Below are 16061 nucleotides of genomic sequence, written 5' to 3'. Positions count from 1 at the left end.
ATCAGACTGTTAATAGATTTGATGTTGGGCCAGAGACTCTTTAAGAAGCCTAAACTTTAGGAAGGGTAGATTGGAACTTTATGCATGTTAAAGATACTGAGGTCGTATGTCTACTACAATAAATGTGATACTATTTACTATTTGCTATTGTGTGTGTGTGTGTGTGTGTGTGTGTGTGTGTGTGTGTGTGTGTGTGTGTGTGTGTGTGTGTGTGTGTGTGTGTGAGATATGTTCAGCGTTATATCTTAATTGTAGTTTTAATTATTTAGTTTACAAGCTGACATGTATTTTCTCGTTCAGTCCTGTCAGGTCTGTGAAAAGAGAACTACAGTTCACACTGTGCCTCATTGTAGTCAGCAGTCTCATGTCCCTAGTGAAACTGAGTAGGAAGCTGATGACACTTACTGTAGTTTCACTTAGTTTCAGAGGCACAATGCCATCATGACTGTTTGAAGCTAGCTTTTACTCATACCTTTGCCATACCAGTCATACTTTTACTTATAGTAAAAGAGAGAAACCAATGCAATCCCAGGTTAACTTCTTGAAAAAACAGTTGTCTGTTTGTGAAACGTAAATGAGAGTCCTGTCGATATGGGAAAAAAAAACCAAGAAAACAGTCAGTTTTACCTAGCTTGAGTTGCTGCAATCAACAATAAAAATAGCCAGGCAGGTGCAATTTGGGAGCAATCTGGGGGCATAATCCCCTATGTTCATGTCCCGAGAGAGTGTACCGGGTGTGGCTGCTGTAAAATGCAAGTACATGGAAATGTCATGTGGCTGCGTTCAAGACAACCAGAAGGCTGCAGTATCTCACATACTGTAGCTCTTTTAAAGATGCTGCATGGAGTTCTGTAGACTTCAAGTTGTCTTGAAAGCAGTATTGAATGCAGTATAACATAGAACTAGAGAAAGGAAGGAAGTACTGTACCACTGCCATTCATTTCAATGGCCCATACTTGGCTAGGAGCAACCCAGTCGAATGCCGGTGATTTTTCATATAGATCTATGTTTCTTGAGGTCAGTTGCTGGAGCCAAAAACTAGAGTCACCAGGCAGTTACAATGCTACACTCTTGGGGCATGAACAAGAAGGCTCGGGAATACGGAATTCTGCTTTAAGTCAAAAAAGTTTGAGATTCACTTCAACCATCTTTTTCAACCACCTCTGTCCTCTGTTGTGTGTCCTCCTTTTTCGGCATTTGTCCATCTTTTTGAGAAATGCTCCACAGAAAATAATGCTAAGGCCTAGCCTGTAAGTGGCAATGATATACAAGCTCTCAGCAAAAAACAAGGCTTACAAATAATATGATGTAAAAACAACACATTCTCTGCTAATGCTGACGCTTGTTATGTTATGTCACACGTAATTGTTTTAGAAGCAGTTTCACTTATGAAGATTAAAATAATAAAATAATAATAATTTAAAAAGCAATAGGCAAAGTACCGGTTCAGGCACTGTTTTGGCACCGGCACCGTTTTAAATGTATCGATTTAGCACCAGTATCGGATAAAACCCAACCCTGGAAACAATGCATCCTCTGCTAATCTTGACATTTGTTATGTCACACGTAATTGTTTTAGATGCAGTTTCACTTATGAAGATTCCATCTTCCCACAGGCCTCTCATGCTGGAGGGTCGCTTGTCTTTATCAATAAAGTATCTATCTATCTATCTATCTATCTATCTATCTATCTATCTATCTAGGCCGGTCATGCTGGAGGGTCGCTTGTCTTTATCAATAAAGTATCTATCTATCTATCTATCTATCTAGGCCGGTCATGCTGGAGGGTCGCTTGTCTTTATCAATAAAGTATATATCTATCTATCTATCTATCTATCTATCTATCTATCTATCTATCTATCTATCTATCTATCTATCTATCTATCTATCTAGGCCGGTCATGCTGGAGGGTCGCTTGTCTTTATCAATAAAGTATCTATCTATCTATCTATCTATCCATCTAGGCCGGTCATGCTGGAGGGTCGCTTGTCCAACCAGGAGCGGACGTTGGCAGCTCTGCTCCAGCAGGCGCTGCAGATAAAGGAGGAGATGGCGTCCAGCCTGCGGTCCACTCACGGCTCCCTGTTGGCCGAGTGCTCGTCCCGGCGGCTCCTGGAGAACCACATCCACACCATCACTCACATCGTCAAGCAGCTCAGCGCTGACATTCAGGCACAGTAGCATTTCCTTAATCAAACAACTCGGCAGTAATGTAGGTTCCTTCACCGTGAGTTACACCGTCAGATATTTACAAAGATACAAGGAGGTTTATTTGTCACATGCATATGATTACTAAGTTAAGAATGCAGGAAAATGGTCAGTTGTGCATTTAAAGTGCATGGGGTGGGGGGTAAGAGTAAGAGCTGCTGGAGGTGAATTTAGCACCGATGCAGATATGGTCCCAACACTGTTGACATTGTAAAATGCACAGATATCCAGTCCCTGGTGTAAGAGCACTGCATAATTCACATGTGTAGCTATTCCAGTCAAAGCCACACATACAACACAGCTATACTGAGACAAAAGGGACCCATATGCCAGCTCCCACAATAAGTGATTAAATGTTTGTTACAAGTCGTTCTTTCAACAAAGGCATATTTTGAATTCCAATCAAATAACAATAACTTGTTCAGGAGATAGCCTATACAGCCAAATCTACTTCATTGCCAAGAGCAACCGAGCCTGAAAATCACTTTCGCTCTAAGCAGAAAGTATCCCTCCCCATAATGTTCCGGGGCAATGTTAAGGTATCTCTCACTGTCAAGGAGAGACAGGGCGGCCAAATGGGATTGTTGTGAGAGTGGGGCACAGGCTCATAGCACTGTGTGCTTGGTGTGCTTTCACATTGCTCACATGTAAGCAGGGGGGGAAAAAAAAAGAAAAAAAAACGTTTTAATGGAGGCCAACAAATGCCAGGAGATGGAGTCCATGCCAGTGAGACCATTTAAGCTGAAGGAAATACATTAGTCAAGCGAGTGGGCATAAAGTAGATTAAATCATTAAATCAACGCAGAGGCTCATAACTGGAGGAGCAGCCCTCTGCCTCAGCAGAATGATGACATAACTGGCAGATTATTGGGCTCAGGAGCGGAGGAGTCATGAGTATGCTAATTTCTGCTAATTCTCCCCTCTCTCCCCCTTTCTCTCTATTTGAAATGTGTAAAACTGTACCCGTGACAGCCCTCACATACTGTTTGGCATGTTAAACTCCGAGGTCATTCACAACGAGAACAGCAAATATCAAGCTTATGAAAGGATGGCATAAAAGGTCCCAGCTCAGAAACTGCAGACGCAACTGTTCATTGAACTACTGTGAAGTACACTCGATTGTGTAATATCAAAGACTTTCGAATGAGGAGACACAGCACCCAAAGAAATGCATGGGGTTAGTCTGCAGCACAGTACCACAGCAGTAAACACATATCCCACCCTTTCCTGTAGGCCTCCCCATTCACTTGAGTAGGAAAATAGCTGTGATAACTGCCCAAAGTGCATCACCAAGATGGCCACCGAGTGGGGGCACTTGCCTAAGGACTTAGCTTGAAATCCCTGCACTAGGATAGCATAGCATAGAATAGCAGTGTGTGTCTCTGTAAAGATAGATAGATTGGGCCCAAAGTGCATGTTGGGAGTATTCACCAGAGTAGCTGTGTGTGTGTGTGTGTGTGCGTGTGCGTGTGCGTGTGCGTGCGTGCGTGTGTGCGTGCGTGCGTGCGTGCGTGCGTGCGTGCGTGTGTGTGTGTGTGTGTGTGTCTGTTCTGCCCACCTCAGGTGCTTGAGACTCAGATCGGCCAGAGAGACACGGTGGCGTCGGGCACGTCCGTCACCGTCCAGAATCTGGACCAGAAGAACCTGGTCGGCATCGGAGACCTCAGGGGCAGAGTGGCCAGGTACCGTTAATGTCACTAAACCCACTATGTGTCCCCCAGGTCACCGAGTTCACAGAGAATGGTAATGTTCTTTAGTCTGGCTAACACCAGACCAAGTTCATTTTGAGATTGAACATTAGTCTAGGAGTCTGCTCTGTATTTTCTACTGTACAAGAGGCATGATCAATGGGCATAGTTCAAATGACTGTACACATTTGGATAGCCTAGTCCTTCAACCAATCTTCAACCCAACGATCTGGGTTCGCGACGTGGATAAGCCAGTTTGTGATTGGTCCCCACAAATTTGTAACAGAAGCAGGATAGAACGATTTTGGAGATTTCCAGCCTGAGCTGCAGAGTGAAATCAAATCACCCTGCAGATCGAGCTGGGTTTACCCAGTCTAAATGTTATTCTGATTGACTGTTTTAGTCTGCATAATGTATGAGCATGTTGACAAAAGGCTTAGCAAGAGACATTCCGACAACGTAATAATAAGTGAATCGAACGCAAACGGTGAAACATCACTTACAGTTCACTTTCACAATATAACATAAGTATCTCTGTGTATGGCGAATTACCAATGGGTAAAACAATGCATAGAGGAGTGATGATACTTAAAGAAGTGGGTCATTGTCCATACAGTATTGGTACACATTGAAAAATGCAGAAATTGAAATATGAGAAAGCATAATGAGTGAGTAGTATGCGACACTTGCAACCAGCAAAGTCCAACATTTGTTTGCCAAAATTCATTGGCAAAGATGTCTGGATTCGAACACACAATCCAAAAAGCAAATGGGGAACTTTGTTTATTGGAAATAAATAAGGTATTGGGGATGTTGATCTTCTCTGGAGGACCTAATGAGAACGGCCTGACAGCTGTAAGATTAAGTAGCATTTCCTTTCTTCAATACAAAAGAAATCTATTCGGTAGCGTGGAGACATCAGCAGGGAAATCCATACTATGAATCATTCTGGTGTCAGAGTGTATGGGCATGAGTCCTCAGCATTAGCTTCCTCCATGACCAAGCATTGATCAAGCAGGAACAGCAGTGTGGCTGTGTCTCTGTATGCATTTGTGTCTGTGTCTGTGTCTGTGTTTGTGTCTGTCTCAGTGTCTGTCTGTCTCTGTGTTTGTTTCTATGTCTGTGTCTGTGATTGTGTTTGTGTTTGTGTTTGTGTTTGTGTTTGTGTTTGTGTCTGTGTCAAAACAGAGGCAGAAGGTCATCAGACATCAGTCGCGTTAGTGACGTTAGACCAATTCACAGCCACGGGCGCCAGCAACAGGTCTTATTTGAGCTTCCCCCTTGCCGATGAAAATATCATGAGTCAGAGGATTAAACACATCAGATAAGTTGTATTTCATTCATAGACTGTACAAACACTACTGTTAAGTGACTTAGCTGGCAGCAAGATGTAACCGTTAACTAGCATAATAGCTAGCTAACTAGCCAGCCTCTCCTTTGCTAGTTGGTGGCTCAGTTGGTGACGTGCATCGTTTGAGACGAGAAAATTGTAGTCCACTGAACGGATTCGCACAAAACTTAGATAACTTTTAAAGTCTAATGAAAAACAGAACTTTATTAATGTGAAAAATTATCTTTTAAATTCCCACACATCATATGTGAAATGCACGGTCCAACTCGAACGGGACCAAAAAATAATTGTTATCTCTCTATTGACTCCCATGCATAAACAATCGTAAAATAGGTCCCATAGACCGGAAGTAGAAGGGCATGACTTCGGCTCTCTATAGTTCTCTCTCACTCACACAGACACACATAAACACAAACCTTGTTTCAGCTTTTGTTTACAATTCTCATTGTTGTGAATAACATCCTCACTGATTCGCAATTACCTGTGGCGTCTGGTGTCATCAGTCAATAGGCCTACTGCAAATCTGGTCACGAAAGGCAATTTTGCGGACAATAAAAGGCTATAGGCTAATTTAACTGGCCTTACATTACAGTAATTTACTGAGCAATATTTGACAATCCTCCTTTTGGATGAATGTTTATGTTATAATTTTATTACAGCAGTCAAGCACTGGGACATAATAGATGTTGTTTATGCTCCTCAAGCTATTTTTCAGATGGACTGACAAGAGCTGAAATGTGATAAAAAGCCGCCATGGTGTAGCCCATTTTTCGCCAAGAGCTTTTGAATCAAAGTAGAATCCGTTCCGTTATTTCACCGTGATGAAGGGTCTACAGCTGTGGTCAGTTCAGACTCACAGAGTCACTGCAGTGAGTGCCATAGGCTGTGTGTGTGATGTGTGGTGGTGATTACGCAACGGGGGGCTCACCCCCCTCCTGCTGAGTCACGATGACATGCTTGACATGCCTTCAGGTGTGACGCCAGCATCGCTAAGCTCTCGGGGGACGTGAGCGCCGGTTCCAAGGACGCCCTGCGCCTGCAACAGGAGATCCGGGAGATCCGCTCGACTCTCGAGCTTCGCCTGAAGGACACGGAGCTGAAGGTGAGGTGATACGACACACGAGTGGAGAAGGACGCAACACAAGGCTGACTTGTCTTTAGGTCAACAACCGCTGGTGCTCTATACAGCCGTCATTCGAGAGATGGACCCCCTCCTCCCCTCTCTCCTAGGACTAGGGGACTGGACCCACACACACACACACACACCCTTGTCTGTCATGTTCTCCCTTTGTCTTGTCTTGCTTGTCTTATATGTTGTGCGTCTTACAGTATGTGTCGCTATGCCTGCAAGGAGAAATTGCCCCCTCGGGGATAAATAAAGTTTTTTTTAATTGAATTGAATTGAATAAAGGCCACCATCAGTGCCTTGCCTGTTCCATCAGCAAAGACTTGAACTCACCATCAAGGTCATTTTTATGTTTCCTTCAGCTGAGTAGGGTGCGCGTGCCAAAAACGATAAGCATCTCCTCCTCTCTGCTGATTAATTTGAGGATTTGTGGGAAATTGCCCATCAGCATTTCACACTGTGTGCTGCATCGTCCAGTTTACAGAGACATAATTAAGGGAGCTGAAAGAGGTACAGTTGCAAAAACAGATGTACAGTGCATTATTAATATATATATATATACAGTGAGGAGCACATGTATTTGATACCCTGCTAAAACAGGAATATAAAATCATCATTTGACAATTGATCTTAATGCCTTAACTCAAAAAATTAGTACAAATCAAACCGCCAAGGACACCAGTTTTCTTTGTGATTGAAGAATGTATCGTAAATAGATAAATGTTTTCCTTAAATGCTAGGGGAAGGAAGTATTTGACCCCCTATGTAACCCTATGGGAATTTAACACATAGGGTTAACATAGGGGCAGGCAGATTTTTATTTTTAAAGGCCAGCTATTTCATGGATCTAGGATATTATGCATCCCGATAAATTTCCCTTGGCCTTTGAAATTAAAATAGCCCCACATCATCACATACCCTTCACCATAGCTAGAGATTGGCATGGTGCTTTTTCCAGTAGGCCTATTAGCCTGTTTGATTTGCATTGAGCTCAATGAGCATCAAACAGGCTAATAGGCCTACTGGAAAAAGCACCATGCCAATCTCTAGCTATGGTGAAAGGTATGTAATGATGTGGGGCTATCTTAATTCCAACGGCCAAGGGAACTTTATCAGGATGCATAATATCCTGAATCCATAAAATAGCTGGCCTTAAAAAATAAAAATCTGCCCGCCCCTATGTTAACCCTATGTGTTGAATTCCCATAGGGTTACATTGGGGGTCAAATACTTACTTCCCCCTAGCATTTAGGAAGAACATTTATTTATTTACGAAACATTCTTCCATCACAAAGAAAATTGGCGTACTTAGCGGTTTTATTTTTACTCAATTTTTGAATTAAGACATTAAGATCAATTGTCAAATGACGATTTTCTATTCCTCTTTTTAGGCAACTTTAGCATGGTATCAAATACATTTTCTCCTCACTGTATATATATATATATATATATATAATCTCTGTGGGGCATAGATTAAATAATTTGATTATTTCAGGGGCTGTATAGATTGGCCAGCAGTGGACTGACGGTAGCACCAATTCATTTCCTCGTTCTAACTTGTTCCACTCACGTGTTACTCTAAAGTAATTCCCCCCACTGTCTGCCCCTTGTCCTCTGTCCGGCAGATAAATCACACTGATAGGAATACATTATGTCTAGGGGAGGACGCCGGTGGGGGCTCCCATAAAGGTAATTGCAAGTGCAATTGAAGTGCAAGTGAAACTGGGTCATTTGAGATGAGCATCTCCCCCAAAAGGGTAGGACCACTTACCCAGACCAACATGGAGGACAGAAATATGTCACAATGTGTGTCTATTACACACAAAGTATAATAGATGAGAAAAGAAAACGGCACGCAGAGGCTGATGCTCAAAATTTGTGTTGTGTTAAAATAAGCTTTTCGCAAAAGTAAGAGAGTACAGCCTGTACAGGCGCTTTGAATGAGTATACTGCAGATGCAGCTATTTTTGAAAAGCAACTTGGGAGAAGGAGGAAAGAGAAACGCAATACTGCATCCTTCACAGTACATCCAATTTACTGAAATGAAGTTTCGATCAGTCAGACCTACAGCATTAGCCGAAACATGGAGAGTAGTGTCCTTAAATGTGTGTGAGTGTGTGATATTAACATGACATAACATGACAAAAACATGACAACAATAAGAGCAGGGATTTGTACAAAATCAGTTGCATGGATGTATGAAAGCAGAACTATTTGTTCAAAATAGGGAGAAACTTCTTTCTGTATGATGATAATTATGATTTTGTACCAGTGGGATATAATCCTGAAAGTTATATGTCCTGTTGGGGGGTAAAGAACTTTGAAAATCAATAGAATTGTGAAAAAAAAAAAATGGGGAGAAACTGCTTCAATGATGTGCGCAAGTGATAAGATGATATGGAGTTTGAACAAACAGTTTTGAGAATTACCATTCTGATCTGAGAAACGTGGCAAAGCAACTGAGAAGAACTGTAATTTCAGACATGAAGAACATCAGTGAAGAAAACGATTTGTTGTAAGAATGTTGTAAGAACAGTGGGGTTGCATTTCTGTTGACGCTGTGCTGTGCTGTGCTGTGCTGTACTGTACTGTGCTGTGCTGTGCTGTGCTGTGCTGTGTTGAAACGTGTCGTTTTATGGTGGAACATGACTCTTCTCCCTTTCTTGTCCCAGTTGTCTGAGGCCATGACGAGATTAGAGAGCACACAAGCAGAGCATCTACTCATGCAGAAGAACACCAGTGGAGACCTAACCAGGGAGATCCAGCGCTTGGATGGGAAGTAGGTTAACTTCATCCACTAACACTCTTCAGTGTCAAATGAAATCATTGCCCAAGAACTACTGAACTCCTCCCAAAATTGCTCTTGGCCCATCAAAACACATCATCGTACTGTAGCCTACTTAGTTTTGCAAGAAAAGGCCGTTATTTAACATGGGATACGGTTCTCTATTGTAGATCTTAAACGGAAGTTTGCCCACAGTAGCACATTCTTCCTCCACTTCCTGTTGGATACACTGTAGCTGCAGTGCAGACAGGAAATCAATAGCAATTATTAGTGGTTGCAGCACTCAATGCGGCTAAACGCATTAACATATAGTCTTACACCTTGATAATACAGCATGCTTTTACCTTCCCAGTCTTAACCATTTTAAAACACAGAAAGTTTTAAACACAGAAAGTTTTAATGGGCGCTGACGTTTCTGGGTGCAGACGGAAGATGAGAGGTCGGGTCCGAGTTAAAAGAAGGGGAAAAACAGCACCCTTTGATGGATGGGGTCCATTCATGTATTCACACCTTATTGGCCAGTTCACGGTGCAGGTTATGAAATGGCAGGTTGGTGTGGGGGTGGGGTGGCATGATCTCTCCCCATCTGCAGTCCGAGCACGTCTCACTTCCTGCGTCTCTTGGAGGAGAGCGAGACAAGCGTGAGAAAAAAGGAGAAAAAGAGGACAAATCGAGGGGAGAGTAATGGGGCCTATACAACAGAGAGGAAGGGAGCAGGAAAAAAAGAATAATGTGCTGAAAAGAGCACTTGAGAGTCTGTTCTGTCAAGGGAGCGCTGGTACTCCCAGTGACAGAGCAGCGGTGGAGCAGGAGAGATGCTGTTGGGAGCCACCTGGTATTTCCCACAAGAGACATACCCTCAGAAGAGCCAGCAGCACTTTGGCGATCCACGTGCACTTGGCAAATTGTCCCAACAAAGACGAATTGAGGAGCTGACGCGTGTGACAGCCGATCTCGAAGGTCCCGTCGGAAAGGGGATGAGGCCCAGCGACTTTTGACTGTCTGAGTGGTGGGAACAGATGGCACCTCTCCGCCGTTAAATGCCAGCCAGCCAACCGACCTGATGATGTAGCCAAAGGGAGCATGACAGAGCAGAAAAACGACACAAGAATGCTGTCAATTAAAGGAGCGGATTCCAAGCGCACTGTCTGGCTAAAAGACAGCTGTTAATGTCTTGCGTTGCCAGCAGTGATATACACACATCTCCAGTACGCCACAACAAAATTATAAAAATGGATAGATAGATAGATAGATAGATAGATAGCCTAGTTAGATAGATAGATAGATAGATAGATACTTTATTGATCCCCAAGGGGAAATTCAAGATGGGTTTATTGTTTAAAAATGGGTTTATTGGCCTAATATAATATATCACTGCTTGCGACATTCACGGATGAGTGTGGCAGCTAGTGCAATCAGTCAGACCACTGAGAAAAGAAGCAAACAGTACAGGAAGTCCAAATGTTACAAAGGATAACTGAGGAGCTGATGGCATAGTCTTGGTATAGTCTTACGCAAACATGTTTGGGTTTTGATGTCGGCCATTCATCTTGCCATAATAACACTGCTCAATGTGTAGCATTTAGTGCTTTTTAAAACATTTTTGGGGCTTTTTATGTCTTTAATGTGACAGTGAAGAACGACAGGAAGTGAATGGGAGAGAGAGTAGGGGTGGGATCCAGAAAGGACCACGGGGCGGGAATCGAACCCGGGTCGACAACATACAGTGCAGGTGCCCCAACCATCCGTGTCACAGCTGGGGCCAGCATTTAGTGCTTTTGCATTCACTGTGGTCACCTGTATATATTGATGTTGTTAGGAAGTCATAGTCTGGCCACAAGTTCAGAACAGAACCAGAGTCCCTAGGTGTGTGCAATTACGATAGTGTAAGGTGACCAGATGTCCGAGACCAAAATCGGGGACATAATCCCAAAATGTGGGGAAAACTATCAATCTGATTGAAATATACAAGTTTTATCTTCAAAAACCGGGGACACAGGTAGTTTTTCTGGTCACCTTCAGTCAGTGTGTACGATCTAATAGTGGATGAAATGAAGGAAGGCGCCAGCTTACTGTACCTCGGTGTCTTGGACCAGCCCACACATTGTTCCCTCGAAGATCATCAGACCGCACGCAACATCGTACCATCAACATTCACAAAATGTGGGGGAAACTAAACACAGAATAAATTCACTGGTGAGAGGTCAAATCCAACAAAAGGGTTCAGGGCTGAATCATAATCATCATTGAAGGAAGGAAGGAAGTTTATATTCAGAGCAACGACGCTGCACAGAGCAAATGACATGGGCCCACTTTGGAACCCACGGACAGTGCCATATTGGACCCATATGGGCCACACAATGTGAGGACCACTCGTTATATTAAGGAGTTGGTGTCACGTATGAGCATTTACCCATGTGACTCTTGGCAGTGTTGGGAATTGGACACTTTTCAAAAGTATTCCTCTGCAGATTACACAACACATGCCCCAAAAATGTATTTTGTAATGTATATATATATTGTATTCTGATAGATTACTATGTATTCTGATGTACAGTATGTAATGTATTCTGAACACTGTGTGTCCAGAGCCTGCGAGGATGTGCGGGAGCTGCAGCTGGAGGTGGTCAGACTGAGGAGGTGGACGGAGCAGCAGCTGCAGACGACAGCGCAGACGCACACACGTGGCGCCCAGCAGCTCCGCTCACTCATGCAGGACCGGCTGGTAAATCAGAATCAGAATCAGAATCAGAATCAGCTTTATTGGACAGGTTGGCGTAAACAAACAAGGAATTTGACTCCGGTTAATCTTTGCTCTCACAGTCCAACACTCAAACAAATAAGTTAACGCATAAAATAATAAAAAAAAAACAGAACAGTACAAATATAATGAAGGGCAGTAATAATTGGAAATCCTTAGAATGGGCAGAAGAGAGGGAAAAGGAAAAGATGCATCTACACTGCAGAATTTCTTTTATCTGACCAAGTGTTATTTATCTTATATAAGATGAAAAAAAATCTGTATGGTATTGTGGTATAGGAAAAGACTTACCTAGCACTCTCTCAAAAGATAATTTTGACTTAATTGGCTGGTACAGTAAATCCAGAGAGGTAGAGGGAAATATAGATGCACCAACAGTGTGTGCCTGTTCCTCGTCCCTGCCCAGTAAAACACAGTGTAGCATCAAAACATAGCCTCTAATGACCTTTAGAATGAGCCAATCATTCTTCAATATGAGAGTATAACGTTCAGGCACATATTCTGATTGGCTGGAAGTGAAGCTCTGTTATTCAACTGGCTCGTTGCCACTCCTGTGAAGAACGACTAGAATACCTCCATAAATCAGATGGCAGCGTACCAAGCTTGGCATAACATATATCTCAGTGAAACGGATAGTCATAGTGTGAAGTGGCCCGTGTGGAAATCAACAGAAGCAACAACAGACAGAAGACCATTTTATTGTGCGAGTTTTTGACCTCATAAGCAGTCCACTGTAGACCCATTTGTTCTCAAGAGTGATTGGAATCTAAATCTTCTCTCTCTTACTTTCACTCTTTCCCTCTCTCTCTCCCTCTCTCTCCCTCTTTCTCTCTCTCTCTCTCTCTCTCTCTCTCTCTCTCTCTCTCTCTTGATCTGTCTCTCTCTGATGAATGTGTTCCCCAGGGGGATGTAGAAGAGAGGTGCAACAAGCAGCTCTCCCTCCTCTCCGCTCGGCTGGAGGCTGTGGAGACCAGGCTGGAGCTGGAGTCCTCCTCCGCCAAGCAGCTCAGGCGCTCAGAGAGCAAGCACACGACGCGTCTGGTCGGCCTGGAGACGGACCTGAGGCAGGAGCTGGACGACATCAGGAGCGAGTACCGGTCCGGTGAGCCTGACCAAAGCAGCCCGCAGCCCTAGAATGTAGTTTTAGGATTTATTCTTTTAGGATTTATTCATTTATTTATTTATTTTGTGGACAAAAGAGGATAGGAGAGGGGTTAGAAACAGCTAATGGGTATATACATATGCAGCTAGTGTTGTGTCATATATAAGGGGACAGGTGGAACAGTGTGAGTTTTGTTTACTAGACTCTCAGTCGCCCAGTGGGAATGTCTGCCCTCTGCCACCCATCCAATGCCAGTTTCCTGCCAACCGCACCCACAGCAATGGCCCTGGCACAGAGGTCACGTGGACGACTAGAGCTTAGGGTCTATTTGCTCACACCCACATTAACTAACTTGAATCGGCGCACAAACACCCACTCCTACTGCTGCTTAGCTTGGCTTATTTGTCAGCTATAGCTAGCTGATGCACATGGAGAGATGTTTGAGTCAGTCGTGAAGTGATGCATAGTTGCCAAAGTTGCCAAAATTCCAATTTACGCACCTGCCAGACAATCAAACACACAGACAGACAGATAACACAGAGACAGACAGACAGGCAGGTAGGCAGGCAGATTCTCAGAGAGAGTAATGAGACCAGCCATAAAACACACTTCAAACACTTTTCAAAAAGAGATTTACTGTAAAGCCGTCCTTCTACATCGAGCATTGGATGTCCATGAGAGTCTAGTGGGTGTAAAGGATATAATATTGAGGGGAAAGGTATTGAGTATTGCATTATTGATGAGTCACAAATTACACGGCACACATGGCACAAAAGCAATCACCCTGAGTGGTGAAAACGCTATAATTCAAAGTCTCTTCCCTGTGTCTGTGTGTGTGTGTGTGTGTGTGTGTGTGTGTGTGTGTGTATGTGTGCGTGCATTTCTGTGTGCGTGTGTGTGTGTGTGTGTGTGTGTGTGTGTGTGTGTGTGTGTGTGTGTGTGTGTGTGTGTGTGTGTGTGTGTGTGTGTGTATGTGTGTGTGTGTGTATGTGTGTGTGTATGTGTGCGTGCATTTCTGTGTGCGTGTGTGTGTGTGTGCGTGTGTGTGTGTGTGTGTGTGTGTGTGTTTCCCTCGGATGACCAGGATTCCAATCGATCCACGACTCCATCAACTCCCTTAAGCATATCGGGAGCACCAAGGCTGAGCTGGACAAGGAGACGCTGCAGCGGGACCTCAAGCAGATCCGCAGGAAGATGGCGGGACTGAGAGACGTTTAGGATCCAACACCGAGAGCTGCAGCCTATTCAGACCTCAAACTCTTCCTATAGATCCTATACGACTGCATCCTATAGCTGTGGCCTAAATGGGTCTGAAGCACATTCCATTTATATCTGCCACTTTTATGACTGCATCTGATCATGCATAGCTACTGCTATACGGCTGTATCTCAAACCGCCTACTTGAATACTTCACATACTTAGATTAAGTATACCTGTGTAGTGCAGATATTGGGACAATAACTAACCATTGAAAAGTGTGCAGAACGGATGTCAGCGCTCAGTGCACACTAGCAGTATACTGAGTGAAGTATGCGATTGGAGACAAAACCTGCTACTACGACTGCTTAAATTGTCCTGAATCACTGCATGAACTCCAGGTAATTCTCTTTTTCACATTTGTCTATCAGCAGCCATTGTTTTCGGTCATCATAACCATAAAATAGTCCACTGGCCATGGTGCAGTGTAGAGATATTGATCTGTGGTTAGGCTGGGTGAGACAGGAAGGTTGTGGTCAGTGATTACAGGCTTTTTATGTGGCGAATGGCCCCATGCAAAAGCTGAGAGTAGGAAACAACATTACACTCCGTCTCTCATGCTGTAGTGGGAGGTGTATTGATGTATTCTGAAATAAATTGCTCTGAGTGATTTCTGACATTTTTATCTAAGAGGAAATAATGCAATGATATTTCAGATTAACCAAAAGTTAACAGACAGGGACAATTTAAATCATACACTTGCTATTAAACCCCAAATCAGCATCTGTTTGATTACCAATGGACCGCATGGTCTCAATGAGCAATCAATAGAAATGGGAGAGCATATGATTTTTTTTTTTTTAAATAGATGCATTAACTTACAAAATTGCACAAGTGCATTATTTAATCTTCATAAACAGCAGTGTAAATCAATGAAAACAATACATTTGTTGGATGCTTCATTTTCAGGATGCTTCATTTTTCGCAGTTCCATATCAACCATTTTATTGTTCATGTGTCATAATAGATCACTGTTTCTTGTGTTGTCACTAACAAAAGCATGTCTTTGATGCATTCTTTACAATTCCAGTGGTTGTTGCTGTAATAGTGTGACAAAGATGATTGGGTTGGAAGTAGCCTGTGCTTGATGTTTTTGAAACCTCTTCCAGCAATGTTTTTTTTTTTTTTACATTATTCCCTGTTCTCTCTCACACACTCACATGATTGAACTCACACACACACACACACACACACACACACACACACACACACACACACACACACACACACACACACACACACACACACACACATTCAGGGACATGGAACATAACCTCTGACCTAGCGTGCATGTTTTAGCCTGCAACAATTTGCATGTTTGTTCTGCTTTATAGCATCATTAGCAGATGCCTCTGTCCTAAACAAAGTGCATTATATTTTAACCAAGGACCAAACGAAACACATCAGAGAGGTAGCTCACCCCTCCATTCAGTATACACATAAAATTCACACAGGGTTTTGTTTTTGTTTGGGGGGAAGGTTGCCCCTACTACTTTGTTTGGATCCAGTTTTTGGCGCCTGGGCCAAAAATGACAATCACTTGAAGTACACAGTGCACTATGACATGCTCCCACCAGCAATAGTATGTTTGTCCACATCTCTAAGACCAGTTGAAGCAGTTTCATGTCTCTGTTGCTAATGTAGCCTAGTTTCTGGCGTCAGGCAAAATTGCCTATGGCTATTTGAACCAGAAAAAAGATTTCCATATTACAAACCATCATCTATTCACACCTTTCACATACTTCCTTGTTTTTCACGTACAAGGAAATAAATATGATCTCCC

General features: G+C 43.1%; 1 protein-coding gene across 1 annotated transcript; it reads left to right on the top strand.

Annotated features, from left to right (window-relative positions):
- The first annotated feature begins 1971 nt into the window (after positions 1–1971).
- On the top strand, positions 1972–14239 carry fam81b (family with sequence similarity 81 member B). The gene is made up of 7 exons (XM_062517263.1): positions 1972–2172; positions 3772–3890; positions 6220–6349; positions 9046–9152; positions 11748–11883; positions 12823–13021; positions 14106–14239. The coding sequence occupies exons 1-7, from the start codon at positions 1972–1974 to the stop codon at positions 14237–14239; spliced, it is 1026 nt and encodes a 341-aa protein (XP_062373247.1).
- Positions 14240–16061: the final 1822 nt, after the last annotated feature.

This window comes from Sardina pilchardus, chromosome 16 (assembly GCF_963854185.1).
Source record: "Sardina pilchardus chromosome 16, fSarPil1.1, whole genome shotgun sequence".
Taxonomy (NCBI): Eukaryota; Metazoa; Chordata; class Actinopteri; order Clupeiformes; family Clupeidae; genus Sardina; species Sardina pilchardus.
This window is presented reverse-complemented; position numbering and strand designations above follow the sequence as displayed.